This window comes from Lathyrus oleraceus, chromosome 3, assembly GCF_024323335.1.
Source record: "Lathyrus oleraceus cultivar Zhongwan6 chromosome 3, CAAS_Psat_ZW6_1.0, whole genome shotgun sequence".
Lineage (NCBI taxonomy): Eukaryota > Viridiplantae > Streptophyta > Magnoliopsida > Fabales > Fabaceae > Lathyrus > Lathyrus oleraceus.
Window position 1 is genome coordinate 276,635,188 of NC_066581.1, and position 13,999 is coordinate 276,649,186.

The window sequence follows — 13,999 nt, forward strand, 5'->3', positions numbered from 1 at the left end:
TATCGATATTTTCCCTTTCCCATTTTTGGGAATAAATAAAGTTCGGTGGCGACTCTGTTCAGTCCATCATTGCGAGCGTGCGATCGCGCTTTGCTTTGAAGTCGTATCCCCATTTTTTTGAGGTGCGACAACTCCTTTCGCCGTACACAACATTTGACTCATTCTTTCCCTGATGGGACCTTTTGGTGCTTGCAGAGGTAGTCGCCTGTATCTTTCCACTTCGAATGTCGCTTTCAACACGTTCGCCTGTCAATATAAGTTCAGTGAAACCTGATGAAGAACTTCCCAGTAGATGGCTGTAGAATGGACCAGTCAGTGTACCCATGAACATGTCCACTAATTCTCGATCAGTCATAGGGGGTTTGACTCTGCCAGCCAAATCTCTCCATTTTTGAGCATATTCTTTGAAGCTTTCTTTAGATCCCATAGTCATATTCTGCAACTGTAGCCGAGTAGGCGCCAATTCAGAATTGTACTGGTAGTGCTTGTAGAAAGCTGTCGCTAAATCAGTCCAGGTGCGGATGTTAGAGCTCTCGAGCTGATAATACCATTCCAACTGTGTGCCAGACAGGCTCTCCTGGAAGAAATGGATCCATAGTTTCCTATCAGTGGTATACGGCTGAATCTTTCTCACATAAGCTCTCAAATGCATCTGAGGACAAGACGCACCATCATACTTAGTGAAATTGGGGATCTTGAATTTGCGAGGAATGACCACATCAGAGACCAGTCCCAAGCTTTCGAAATCCAGACCGGGCGCCTTTTGACCCTCCATAGCTAGCATACGTTCTTCCAGCAACTTATACTTATCCTCTTTTGGAGAGTACTGTTCATTCTCATAATCTTCATCGTCGTCCTCAGAGTTGAAGAGATCAACATCCTCCTCTCCTGAATCATTTTCTGTCTCCTCTTCTTGATCCTTCGGAAGTCTAATCTTGACTCCTGCAGCCTGTCCTTTACGCCTTCTTCCCGGGTTAATGTAACTCACAGGTTTCTGGTCTTTCTTCTTCTCGAGCAAGAGAGCCTTCAGTTCCTCCTGCCCCTTGGATAAGCTCAGCATCATCTCCTGGAATTGAGCATTCTGAGCCTGGAGATCTTTGACAGTTTGTTCGAGAGCCATTTTTCTGTTTGCAAGGAAGATCGTGAGAATATTGATCTTTTAGGATACCTGTTATGCAATGTTATGTTATGCTATGCAATGTATGAAATGTTTTCAAGGACTCCTGGAATTTAACTTTGCGTAAACCACCCAAAAAAGAGGGAAACTTTTATTAATAATTTCTTTAATCAATGTTCATTACAAAAAGGAAATAATAAAAATACAATGAAAGCTCAAGTCTCCCAGGGACGGCTTCTTTTTGGGCGAAGATATGTATTGAGTCTTCGTTCCTCATTAAGCTGGCTGGTGAGCTCTAATACTTTCTTCCTTTCTGCAACGAACTGAGTCTCAAAAGTATCCCTTTCCTCTCTCAACTGGATCCAGGATTTCTTTAATTCTTCAACATCGGTAGGCATATCTGGATAAGAAATGATCTGAGGAGTACCTCCTTCCACTTCTGGGTCAACAATCAGCGGTCCGACTGCAAGATATGGCATGACAGATTCACGAGCTCTGGCGCGTACCCATCTGAGATAAGGTTCCATAGGAATAGAGTTTTTCGGTCCTAAAGTACTTCTTTTCACCATGCCCCAAGCTCGTACAAATCTTTGACGGAGACCTTGGGAATCATTGTCATAGTCAAATACCGTGCCTTGGATAATTATTTCATGTGGACCATCTCTTCGAGCATAACCAAACTGACGTAGGGCTAGAGCTGGGTTATAAGTAATACCTCCTCTTATCCCCAGGAGTGGTACGTTAGAGAATTCTCCACAACGGTCAATGGTGATAACATTTTCTTTGAGATGAGGACACCAACGAATGTCTGAATGGGAGAGCGACATTATCCTTTGAGACCACTTCAAATTTTGCTCATTCTTCAAGACTGATTGAGGAAGGTGTGAAATAAACCACCTAGACAATAGAGGTATGCAGCACATGAGAGTCCCTTGCCTTCTTATAGTACGGGTGTGAAGGGAATGCAAAATGTCTCCAAGCAAGGTAGGCACAGGGTTATGAGTGAGAAATATCCTAATAGCATTCATGTCTATGAATTGGTCTGGATTAGGAAATAACACCAAACCATAGATTAGTAATGCTAGAACGTCTTCGAAAGCATGGACATTCATAACCTTTAAGAATTCTCGGGCCTTATTTATCAGAAACTTGGCAAGTAAACCCTTAATTCCACTTCTTGTTACCCAATTGGTTTCAATGTCGGACTTCGTCATGTGTAAAACTGCGGCAATTTCTTCAGACTTCGGAATCTTTTCTAAACCACTGAAAGGTATTTGATCAAGGATAGGTATCCCGAGCAGCCTGGAAAACTCTTCTAATGTGGGTACCAACTGATAATCTGGGAAGGTGAAGCAATGATGTTTAGGATCGAAGAACTGGAATAGGACTCTCATCATATCTTCTTTGAAACCAGTGGTAACCAAATTGAGGAGAGAACCATGTTTCTTGATGAACTGAGCCTGATCGGGCAGTTCTGACACTAAATCCTTGAGTTGAGGAGAGATGGCTACAAAATTGATCCGGATGGTCTTCTTGGAAGCCATAACCTGTTTAACAGAGCAAAGCTAAATCCCTAAGTCCTTGAAATGGTTAGTACAATGTTATGATGTTATGATGTTAAGTAAACAACAAGCACAAACAAGTCACACAACAATCCTTCCTAGGTTTTAAGGCTTGCATGAGTTCCATAGGTAAGTACCCTCCCCACTGAAGTTTGGTTGGTTCCACCTGTCCTAGAATAGTAACCGGGTTCTAGAAGGATCTCAAATCATTGACCTTCCTTTAAGTCCACTTCAGTGCAACACCAAGTGGTTGACCGAAGCTTCCCTAAAGTCCAATCTCAAAGAGTGTAGTATCGAGTCTCAACCAACCCCAGTCGGAATCGAAGTCAGTTATCTCACTACTTTCTAATGGCTAGGATGAGTCAATTAGGGTTCTAAAGGTCTGGTTAATGCCTTGATGACACCACGCGGAAGCCAAATTTTTCCTCAAGTAAACATGAGGAACATCAGGACATCCAAAGTGTCACATTAACCGTAGCCATCATTTTAACCATTCCAGTATACGCCGGATAGTCGCGATGATCTATTGCTACTTACCTAAGGTACACTAGATTCGGGTGTAGGATCTTTCACTCAAGCATAAAATACCCAAGCAATCCCTTAAAAGTAAATCAGACAATTTGAATAAGTGATCTTGTTTTTTAAGGTAACCTCTCTCCTTAAGATTCCCCAGCAGAGTCGCCAGTTCTGTCATACGGTGAACTGACTTTGTGTGTTTTTGCTTTGGAAAGCAAATGTCGCGGATAGCAAGAGTCGCCACCGACTTTTCTTTTATCCAATAAGGAAAGGTGGAAAAGAACAGGAAAGACCTTAATTAGATTTTGGGTTCGGGAGGTACATTATACAAAGGGAAGGTGTTAGCACCCTTTGTATCCATGGTTATCCATGGGCTCTTAATTGCTTGATCACTTATATTATTTTTCTTGTCTGAAAAAGTGTTCGTGAATTGTTTAGAAAATGTTTTGAAAAAGAGAATTTAACTTTGTAATGATTCTCGTATGAATGTATACAAAGTGGTCATCTCGTTTAGTTTTGAAAATGGTTTAGAAAAATATAACTCAGTAATGATTCTAGTATGAATGTATACCAAGTGGTGATTTTCTAGTATTTGTGAAGTGTGGAAAGTATTTTTAAATTGTGAGTAAGCAATTAAGAGTTATACCTACCCAAGGTCTTGATGGGCATTTCCTATCCTTGTGAGGGTAAAACTGTCCTTATTATTGAGAAATAAGTAGTTTTATCCTTTGGATGTAAAAGGGTCATCGTAGGGTCATCGATTGGTCATTGAAAGCAACGGTTGTAAGGATACCTTAGCATTCGAAGGGACTATCATCATTTAACCGTAGGCTACACCGAAGGGTCATCGAGGGACAAAATCATATATTCGAAGGCAACATCCGAGGGGCTATGATTTATTTTAGAGGGACATGATGATTTAATCGAAGGGTTTTGGCTAAGGGTATCCCCACATTCGCGGGACATGACCGTAATACCGTAAGGCAACAAAGAGAGGTCCAAGATCACATATTCAAAGGCAATATTTTGCAATTAAGTATTTAAGATGAATTTCCACATTATGATCAATTAGGATGAATCTCCACATTAAAATTAATTAAGTAATTAGGATGAATCTCCACATTAAAATTAATTAGGCAATTAGGATGAATCTCCACATTAAAATTAAGTAATTCAGAATCCCTCTCCATAAGGGTATCCCACAAATAAAATGGAATACCTAGCCGGCCGTTTCTTCGGGAATATGTAAGCCTTTACACAATTCAACACACGGGTTAGAACATCGAGATAAAGTACAATTGAAAATTGCACCACAAAATAAACACAACAGTCATAAGGTCAGGCCAAATAATGCAGAATTATAATAAATCTTGATTAGATAAACATAAAGCAGAACAGAAAAGAAACAAGACAGCCGCTGTCCCGTTCGCTCCTGCTTCGCCTAGCGAAGGCTTAGCGAGTGCTCGCTACAGGCTCGCTTAGCGATGTGCTAGCGAGCGGCTACGGGTTTTGAGTTTGATAGCAGCATGATCTCCGGAACCCTGAACTTTATGGCATTTAATTATAGGAATAGCATGGACAAACATTCAGGATATTCAGGCATACTTAAATTCACATGTGAAATCAAATTACATATCCGAAAATTTAATCATGATGCCTTATGTATGTAGAGATTACCGATTAAAAGCATAAAACAGTAGTGATGCGCAAACCTGTTTGCAACTGAGCTGCGATGTTGAAGGGACTGACCACTCTTGGTATCGGATGGAGTTGGGCGGAGGTAACTTCGGTGCGGATGAGCAGCCTTCAGGGTTTCTTTACTCGGAATTCTCTGAATTAGTCTCTAGGGTTTCTATGCCAGGGTTTCTGTCCGTCTTCGTCTCCCCCTTTTCGTGACTGAAGTGTCGGTATTTATAGTGGTTGTGGTGACCTAATGGGCTCAGAATGAAGCCCGAAAATTCTGATATATCGCAAGCTTCGCTAGGCGAAGGAGTTGCTCGCCTAGTGAGCAAGCTAGTTTGGGCCTTTTTCTGGATTGGGTCTGTTGCGAGCTGGGCTTTTGTTCCTTTAAGGTCAGTGCCTTGCAGAATAAGTTGGAGTGCTTCGAGAAATGTTTTGCAAGATTAATGGGCAAATTTTGGGGTATGACAGATGTCTATCATTTTTAGATGTCATTTGTGTGATTTGATTGCTTCTGGATTTTTGAATGTGAACTGATGTTTGGACATGTATGCAATTCTACCATGCTTCATTCAATTGATTGTGAAGTGCTCATACATTGTCCAATTGCCATGAAATTTATTATGCTCATCCATGACACATAACATGATCTTTTGGCTTTTGTTTGGCATTTTTAGCACATTTCATCTCTGTTTTAGACACATGAATATATGGTGTGACAATGTGTGTCACACATTTGGATGCTGCCTTTGTTCATTTTTATACACATGTCATTTGTTACCTTCTGGACTTAATTTTTGGCATGAGGCTTGTGTTTAACATGTTGATATCACATAAAAAAATTCATGATCTTTGGGTTCAGTTCTGATTTAATGTGCATTTTCTCATTTGTATGTCCAATTGTTGATCACCATTGTGTGCCTTTGCCTTAGCATGACCATTAGATGGATTTGCCTTAGGATTTGAGTTTGGTCCTTTTTAGGACATGTTCTTACTTGAATAAATGTGCTTCATGTTGAATATTGGTTGCTGTTTTGACTTTTTGCTTTGCCTTTGACCCTAGTCTTGGTACTAGTGGTTTGTACTCACCTTTTGAGCTTTGCATTTCAGGTTCAAGTTTCTAGTCTTAATGGTTGATGCTGATCTCATGACTTGAGATGCAAATTACTTTGTACACTAACCTTGGTTGTGTTGTAGGATCATTGGTGATGAACTCACTTGAGTTGTTGAGTTGTTGACTTGCCTTGCGTGCATATTGGTTGTAACACTGTTGACTGTTTGTTGGATTTGTCTGAATGTGAATATTGACTTGTTTGACTTTCTTACAGGTACTTTAGTCGCTTTAGCTCATTGCTTGAGTTGCTTTGCTTGTGGTTGGCATACCACCTAGGTAATCATCCTCTAACTCCATGTAGTCTGGAAGCCCTGTCGTTTCTTTTGGCAGGCATTTGGCTGAAGTCCTCCTTAAGAGGCAATGAATGTGTTTGTTTACTTTTGTGCTCAAGACCTCCTTGTCGAGGCATGGTTACTTAAGTCCTCCTAAGTGAAGAGGCAATTGGCAGATAGAAGGGATTAGTAGCCAGTCCCCTGCTAATCGTTTGATTCGTCCATTATGCTCGCATTACGTGTTGATGCTCTTGGGCACGTCCCCAAGATCTTGTACAGTGTCAGTCAAGTGGAATAGGGTCCCTCATTCTGGACCCCCACGTTTTCATTGATTCAAGCTCACCCAGGCCAGGGTTAAGAGCTATGAGGTCCAACCCTCATTACCTTTCATCTGCTCACCCTGACGGTCAATGTCAGTGGTTAAGAGCCTCAGACACCCCTTCCAGTGTTGGCTTGTTTGTCGAGGTTGATATGACCCCTTGACTAAAGCCCAGCCTTGTATGAGCCGCTTGTGTGCATATAGAGTGTGATGATTGCTTTTGATGTTTATCTGCTTTTGCTTCTCATCTCCTTTTTGTAGGAGTCGTATGATCAACTTTCGAGGAAGTTGAACGTACGTAGAGATAGACTTGAGTTGACTCACTGCCTGTGTGAGTCAAATTCTTGTTAGAGACCTCAACCTAGGGTTATAATTTGCATGATGACTATTAGGCTCGAGTCAGTCTCCCTTTTAGTCCGTTATTCCCTTGGTCTCTGGTTAGGAGAAAGTTTCTCCCCTGTTCAGGGGAACTACGTCGCCCTGATCCTCATACCAGATGAGGTACGTAGGCAGGAGATCGAGCGAGATCTCTCCGGGCACCTTTTTCTTTTTGCGTGTGTTTTGCTTGACAACTTCTAGGCTCGAGTTCCAAACTCCCTTTTAGTTTGTCAATCTGCTTTCTACCTGTGGTGTTCGCTGGTTAGCGATTGTTTATTTGTTTGGAGTTAGATTTAAGACCATTGATTGACTATCTGTTTCCTGTTTTGCTTTGTGGAGTTAGATGTAAGACCATTGATTGACTTTCTGTTTCCCGTTTGTTTTCGGAGTTGGATGTAAGCCCAGCTATTGGCATTCCGTTTCCTTGTTGAGTTTTTCTTTTGATGTCTCAGCGTCCCTGTGTTGTGTTTTGTTTCGGCGTGCGTTATCCGAGCTACGAGTGCTCTGATTCTTTCTCTGGTTAGAGAAGATACGTATGCATATGATGCGATATCCTAGCGAGCACGTTCCCCATTTCCCCGAACTACGTCGACTCTGATGTTTGTTTCTGACGAACTACGTAGGCCCAGGATGCGACATCCTGCCGAGTCTCCTTCCTCCATCTCCTCCCGCATGTCTTGTTGTTCCAGTGTGTGTGCATTTTTTGAGCAGTTATTCAGCAACCTTTTTCTATTCTTTTGAGCGTGGATCCCGTCGAGTACGACGGACGTGAGGGGTGCTAATACCTTCCCCTTGCGTAACCGACTCCCGTACCTTGTAATCTCTGGTCGTAAGACCATTCCTTTCCCTTTTTTCAGGTTTACTTCGAGCGTTTCCTTTCCCTCCTTTGGGATAAATAACGCACGGTGGCGACTCTGTGTCTTTTCCCGCCGGTTGTTTTTCGCGTTGCGACAATATGAATTATTAAAAGTTTCAAAAATTTAGAAAATTATAAAACATGTCGAATTTATTAAAAAATTCGATAGTGTTAACTTTCATTTTTATAGGCCTATCCGATATGAGCTATCAATTTTTCAAAAATTCAATAAAAATATATCGTATTTTAAAAAAATCGATGAAAAATCATACCGAATTTTTAAAATTTTAGTAAAAATGCAAAAAATTTGTTTTGTATCAATAAAAAAAATTATCAAACTTTTTAAATGAATCATTTTTTCAAAAAAAATTATTGCTTTTTTAAAGTGATATGTTTTAACTAAATATTATTTTAAGATGAAGTAAATAATAAAAAAATAAGGGTGTCAAGTACAACTCGAGTTGTTGTTAGCCGGACAAAAGAAGAAAAAAACTATGGGAAGCAACTAATATTTTTCAGGCATTCAAAGAGAATTTTTTCTATCATCCCACAGTTTAATTTAACAAACAACATGAGTCTTGTTATTATCTTTATACCCTTATTAAAGTATTTTTTGATTTTTTAAAATACCATAAAATACCGGATTTTTCAAAGAAATACTGGATCTATTATGTTTATTTGAAAAAATATCAAATATTTTGAGATTTTTTTAAAAAATATTTAAAATTTTTGATAAAAACACATTCATTTGTGATAAATATTTAAAGAAATATTGGATTTTTCAAAATTTTTGACAATTTTTGGGATTTTTGAAAAAAAACATGTATTTCATATTTTTTTAACACAATGATAAACTATAAAACATTTCAAAAAAAATTGATAAAGTATAAAATGTTTTCAAAACACATTTCATAAATCCGATAGTGTTAAATACTTGTTTTTACCTATCAAATACGAACTATCAATTATTTCAAAAATCTAAAAACTTAAAGATATCAAATTTATCAAAAATCCGATATGTTAAATTAATCTTTTTTTTTTTTTAAATTCATTAAAACTGTATATCAGATTTTTTTAATTCGTTAGGAGATTTTTTAATTTATATCGAGTTTTTTATTTGTTCAATTGAATTTTTCTTCAAGATTTTTTTGACAATTTTGACAAAAATGACGTGAATATTACTTTATCCATTCCTTTTTAATTGTCATTTTTTTATTTTTTACATATACTAATCAAGTAAATCATTATTGTTATATTTTCAAGAATAATTCTCATTTTATTTATAATATTCTTGAATATTTATTACATTCATTTTATTTTATTTTTCTCTATTTTTCTCTATGTAATAATTATATAAGGAAAATTCTATCTTAAACTTTGTAAAGACAGTTAGAAAAGAACATAGGAAGTATAAAAGTATAGTGGTGTCAAATGATACTATGAGGGTGGTGGGAGAAATTCTAGCCTTCAAAGATGGGCTTTTCTACTGAACCCAAAACGGTCCATAAAAACATCAAAATATGAAAGGTTGTGTTTTGGATAAGGGATAAGATTTTGAAATGCATTTCAACCAATAAGAAGCAAGAAGCTTCAACAGCCACAACCTTCGAATTTGCACTGAACTAAATGAAAGTACTTAGCCACTCCGGTCCCTCATTTCAACAAGTTGTGAAATAATCATCAAAACTTCAGCCATGGCAGCTGCTTCTCCTATGGCAAGCCAACTCAAGTCCACCTTCACCAGACCTTTGGTCACACCCAAGGGACTCTGTGGCTCTTCATCACTTCATCAATTGCCTTCTAGAAGACAATTTAACTTCACTGTTAAAGCCGTCCAATCTGAAAAGGTAAGTTACTTTCACTACTCTTTGTTTATAAATTCGCGTCACAGCGTTCAGATGTCTCTGCAGCTATTAACACTTGAGAGACATCTGATTGAAGTGGCGCGGAATTGAATTAACATATATATATATATATATATTTACAATAATCTTAATATTTGGTTTTCACAGCCCACATACCAAGTGGTTCAGCCCATCAACGGCGACCCGTTCATCGGAAGCCTGGAGACTCCGGTGACATCAAGCCCATTGGTGGCATGGTACCTCTCCAACCTACCAGGCTATAGAACTGCAGTGAACCCACTACTCCGGGGTATTGAAGTGGGTTTAGCCCATGGGTTCTTCCTCGTAGGCCCGTTTGTGAAAGCCGGGCCTTTAAGGAACACCGAATACGCCGGGGCGGCGGGCTCTTTAGCCGCTGCTGGGCTTGTTGTTATCCTTAGCATTTGTCTTACGATCTATGGAATTTCATCGTTCAACGAAGGTGATCCATCAACTGCTCCGTCATTGACTTTGACGGGCCGGAAGAAGCAGCCTGATCAGCTCCAAACAGCAGATGGATGGGCCAAGTTTACTGGTGGGTTTTTCTTTGGAGGAATTTCTGGTGTTACTTGGGCTTTTTTTCTTCTTTATGTTTTGGATCTTCCATACTTTGTTAAGTAAACAGATTAACTCTCTTTCATAGTTTCTGTTGCTTTTGTGTGCTAATGAGACAATGGATGTAATTACATGCTGTATTTTATGAATCTTGCTTTATTATTATTACTATAACAATGTTAAATTCAATACTCTTTTATGTTTTCTTATCTTTTTCATATGTTTAGCTACTAAATATTGCAGCAACATTAGTCTATAGCAATGAAAATTATACAAAAAGTTGCTGACTATGACATTAGTCTATAGTGTTAGAATTTGACTTTATTTCATATTATGTATTTCAATTCAATATTTATTTACTAGAAATAGACATAGAGTGGGAGTATGTCACGGCCTATGATCTAACCTAAACATAGATCCATATTAGATTTTCTTTTAAACAAGAAACATTTAGATTTTTTTATAAATTTATTTAATTAAAAGACTATGTCATATGTTATAAAAAATATTTTATGTCTATCAAATTGGTCTATTATAAATTAAAATTGAAATTTGATATTTTTTATAATTATCAAATTTAATAAAAAATTAATCTTAAATTTTTTAAAGAATTTATAAAAATAAGTTGAAAAATAACTTATAACAATATCATAAATTATATTTTTTAAATTGTTTCAAATAAATAATCTTACAAAATTTATTTCACAAAATAAAGTTTAGTAAATCAATACAAATAAAGTTTTGGTCTAATTGATATTTTAATTTGTTAATATATTTTAATATTAGTTAAATTATTTATTTTCATATGTTTAATGTAGATTCAGAAAAGGTTATACCAAAACCTAAAATAAAATAATTAATAGATTACAAATTTAACTTTGACAAAGTTTAGTTTGGTTCAATCTATTTTAAGTCCTAGATAAATTAATTTCACTCATTTTTCATGTGTCTATATCTTTTATAAATTAACACTAAATAAAAAAAATGTCCTAAATGGAGGAAAGTCAAGTTGATCTTGATTTAATTATTTATATAAATAGAAAATTAATCATGACTAACATTAATATTTATAATATACTTATAAAATAGTATTTGTATATATATATCCACAACAATGAAATCACACTTTCATGTTTCTAGTTTTTCATATAGCATGTATATGATACAATTTTGAATTAATTAAGTAATAGAAAAAGGCATGAAGGGAGATGATTATTCATGATTGAGATAGAAGGTCAGCAAATGAGGTTGTGACACCATCCCATCCAATGTGTGTCACATGTTGAACGTCTGTTGGGCACCCTATTTCCATCTCCATTTCCATTTCTTCTTCTAATTCCTCTTTCTCCACTACAAATAATCAAATAAAAATCAAATATAGAAAGATAAACTAATTTAAAAACCATTATGAACCCACCAAATAGTTTCATATTATTTGAGAATCGAAGATAAGGATAATTCATATATAAATATTTATACATCTTACGAGATATTTTTTTAAAGGATAAAGTCGTAATGGTTCTTATACCAAAAACAAATAATATCTTGTAGTTGCAGTGGCGTGGATGCGTGATCGATATGAACCTAGAACTTTAAATTAATATTTGAAAACCAAACATGTGTATAATCACTCACCAAACAATTGAGAAAAATTCTTGAAACCTTTGAACAACTTGTTGAAGGAAAGGTTAGGCTTTGGAACAACATCAAGGAGTACTCTCAAAGAATTCTTCATACTTTCACCAGACAAAATCTCTGAATCCTCCTCCTCATCTTTAGGTCCTTCTAATCTTATCATATAATCTAATTAGTATAACAAATCATGTAGTATTATATATAACCTAAGAAATTTTAAACAAAATAATATGAAACACCAAAGAGAGAGAGAGGAAGAGACTTATTGCATCATGTGGTGAGTTAGTGTCTGATTTTGATCTTCTTGGATGTGGAACACCAACATCAACACTGGCCTCAGAGATACAACCAATGGAGAAAGGAAGAATGACAAGCCTTTCCAATCTTTGTCTCATTCTTTCTTAGGATAATTGAAATGGAAGCTTAATTATTTGATCCAACAAAAAATGCAACCATTTGTATTGAGATATGACATCTACAATATATATAGTAAGACACAAATGTGGTACTCCCTTTGGATTCAATTTGTTGTGAAGCATGTTATGATTACGTATATAAAGTCAAGCTACATATCATTAATAAATTCGTTTGGTGAATGATAGGGACATACACACATACGCAATAGTTGTATACACATGATTTCGACTTGATTAAAAGAATGAAGCAATCACAAAGAGTGTCATTCAATTGAGTGTGTTAGTAGTGCATAATTAATATAGTATGCAATGTAGAAGTATAATTGTGTGAAATCATTTCACTTTAACGAACATTACATAGAATAAAAGTTAGTTGGTTGAGTAGTGAATGAATAAAGTGAAACCAAAACCTATGCACATTGAGATAATAGATCACATCATAATTTTCTCATTCAAGTGCCTATCCGTATCTACTTTAATCTCCATTCCTTCACTTACCTCTCTTCTACAATAAGTTATCAACAATTAATTATTTTTTAATTTATTATCTTTGAAATAAAATCCCTTATATATCCATGATTTTTTTGTTTACTTGTTTTGGACTCGAACTATAGGAGTAGTGTATTCCAAGCAAACTTGTAAATGAATCTCCACCTTGAGAAGATAGAGACCAAATCTGATATTTTTTTCTTCAATGGAAAAGAAGCATCATTGATTGTAAGAATTGAAAATGGGTTTGTTGAAGTAGGTTGAGTGTGTTACTTATACTATCTGATGTATGTTCATTAACGGAAGCTTAGCAACTTAATAAATTGATTAGACCAATTAATTGTATTAATTACTCTACTTTAATTCTTGAAGAAAAACAAAAAAATTAACAAATCCATATGAAAGTGTAAAGGTGAAACTAAGTTGATTAAGTACAAAAAAACAATTGTCATTTTGTCTTTATCTTAACCAACAATGTTGTTTGTTCAACTAGTCCATGATTAGTGCATTTGCAAATCTTTCTTTATAAAATGTAGGAATTAAGTTGATTAACCTTTTCCAATTTCATGGGTTAATATAACTCTAATTTCAAATACCACCTTGAATATTCACTCAACAATAGCTATACTATTATTATTCTTTATTCTTTATGGCAGTGTTTTAAAACCTGGTTCGGACCGGTTGGTTGGATCAGAAATCGAAGAGTATGAATTTTATAAGGATATATGATTGTAATTGTAATTGATTCGAAGAAAATTGATGAGATTTTACAATCAATGAATTAGTGAATTACTTGAGCTAATAGGTTGTGTTTTTAAAGTTTATTTTTTTAACTCTCGAATTTTTAAGCAGAGAGTAAAAGAAATATATAAAGAATTGAAAGGAAAAAAAAGACATCTTCCATCACTTACGTTTAAATTTCTTTTTAAAACTATGATAATATATTGTTATAACTTATTTGAATTTGTATTCTTGTTTATTATGTTTAAAAATTATTTTATTTTATAATTTTGTTAGATTTTAATTTTAAATATATTTGAAACTGGTTATATTTAGAGTTTAAAATTATTTTATTATTAATTTTATAAAAAAAAAATTTAAGTTATGAATAATTTCCTCTAATTAAAACTATTCGTTATAGTAATAATTTAATAAGTGTAAATAGTATTTTTATTAAGATGATTTAAGTTTTTAAATTTATAAAATG

At 35.5% G+C, this 13,999-nt stretch overlaps 2 protein-coding genes across 2 annotated transcripts; one reads left to right on the top strand and one right to left on the bottom strand.

Moving 5' to 3' along the window:
- The first annotated feature begins 9,352 nt into the window (after positions 1 to 9,352).
- Positions 9,353 to 10,443, top strand: LOC127126980 (photosystem I reaction center subunit XI, chloroplastic). Its single transcript, XM_051056056.1, has 2 exons — positions 9,353 to 9,661; positions 9,827 to 10,443. Exons 1-2 carry the CDS (start codon positions 9,509 to 9,511, stop codon positions 10,316 to 10,318), a joined length of 645 nt encoding a protein of 214 aa, XP_050912013.1. The 5' UTR covers positions 9,353 to 9,508; the 3' UTR covers positions 10,319 to 10,443.
- An 884-nt stretch (positions 10,444 to 11,327) lies between these two features.
- Positions 11,328 to 12,411, bottom strand: LOC127126981 (CRIB domain-containing protein RIC4). The gene is made up of 3 exons (XM_051056057.1): positions 12,150 to 12,411; positions 11,888 to 12,037; positions 11,328 to 11,602 (listed from the first exon to the last, which is right to left on the bottom strand). The coding sequence occupies exons 1-3, from the start codon at positions 12,280 to 12,282 to the stop codon at positions 11,469 to 11,471; spliced, it is 417 nt and encodes a 138-aa protein (XP_050912014.1). The 5' UTR covers positions 12,283 to 12,411; the 3' UTR covers positions 11,328 to 11,468.
- Positions 12,412 to 13,999: the final 1,588 nt, after the last annotated feature.

Coding starts and splice junctions, on each gene's coding strand:
- LOC127126981 (XM_051056057.1), bottom strand. CDS start 12,282: ATGAGACAAAGATTGGAAAGGCTTGTCATTCTTCCTTTCTCCATTGGT. Junction 12,038..12,149: donor CTCACCACATGATGCAATAA/GTCTCTTCCTCT, acceptor TGATAAGATTAG/AAGGACCTAAAGATGAGGAG. Junction 11,603..11,887: donor GAATTTTTCTCAATTGTTTG/GTGAGTGATTAT, acceptor GATTATTTGTAG/TGGAGAAAGAGGAATTAGAA.
- LOC127126980 (XM_051056056.1), top strand. CDS start 9,509: ATGGCAGCTGCTTCTCCTATGGCAAGCCAACTCAAGTCCACCTTCACC. Junction 9,662..9,826: donor AAGCCGTCCAATCTGAAAAG/GTAAGTTACTTT, acceptor TGGTTTTCACAG/CCCACATACCAAGTGGTTCA.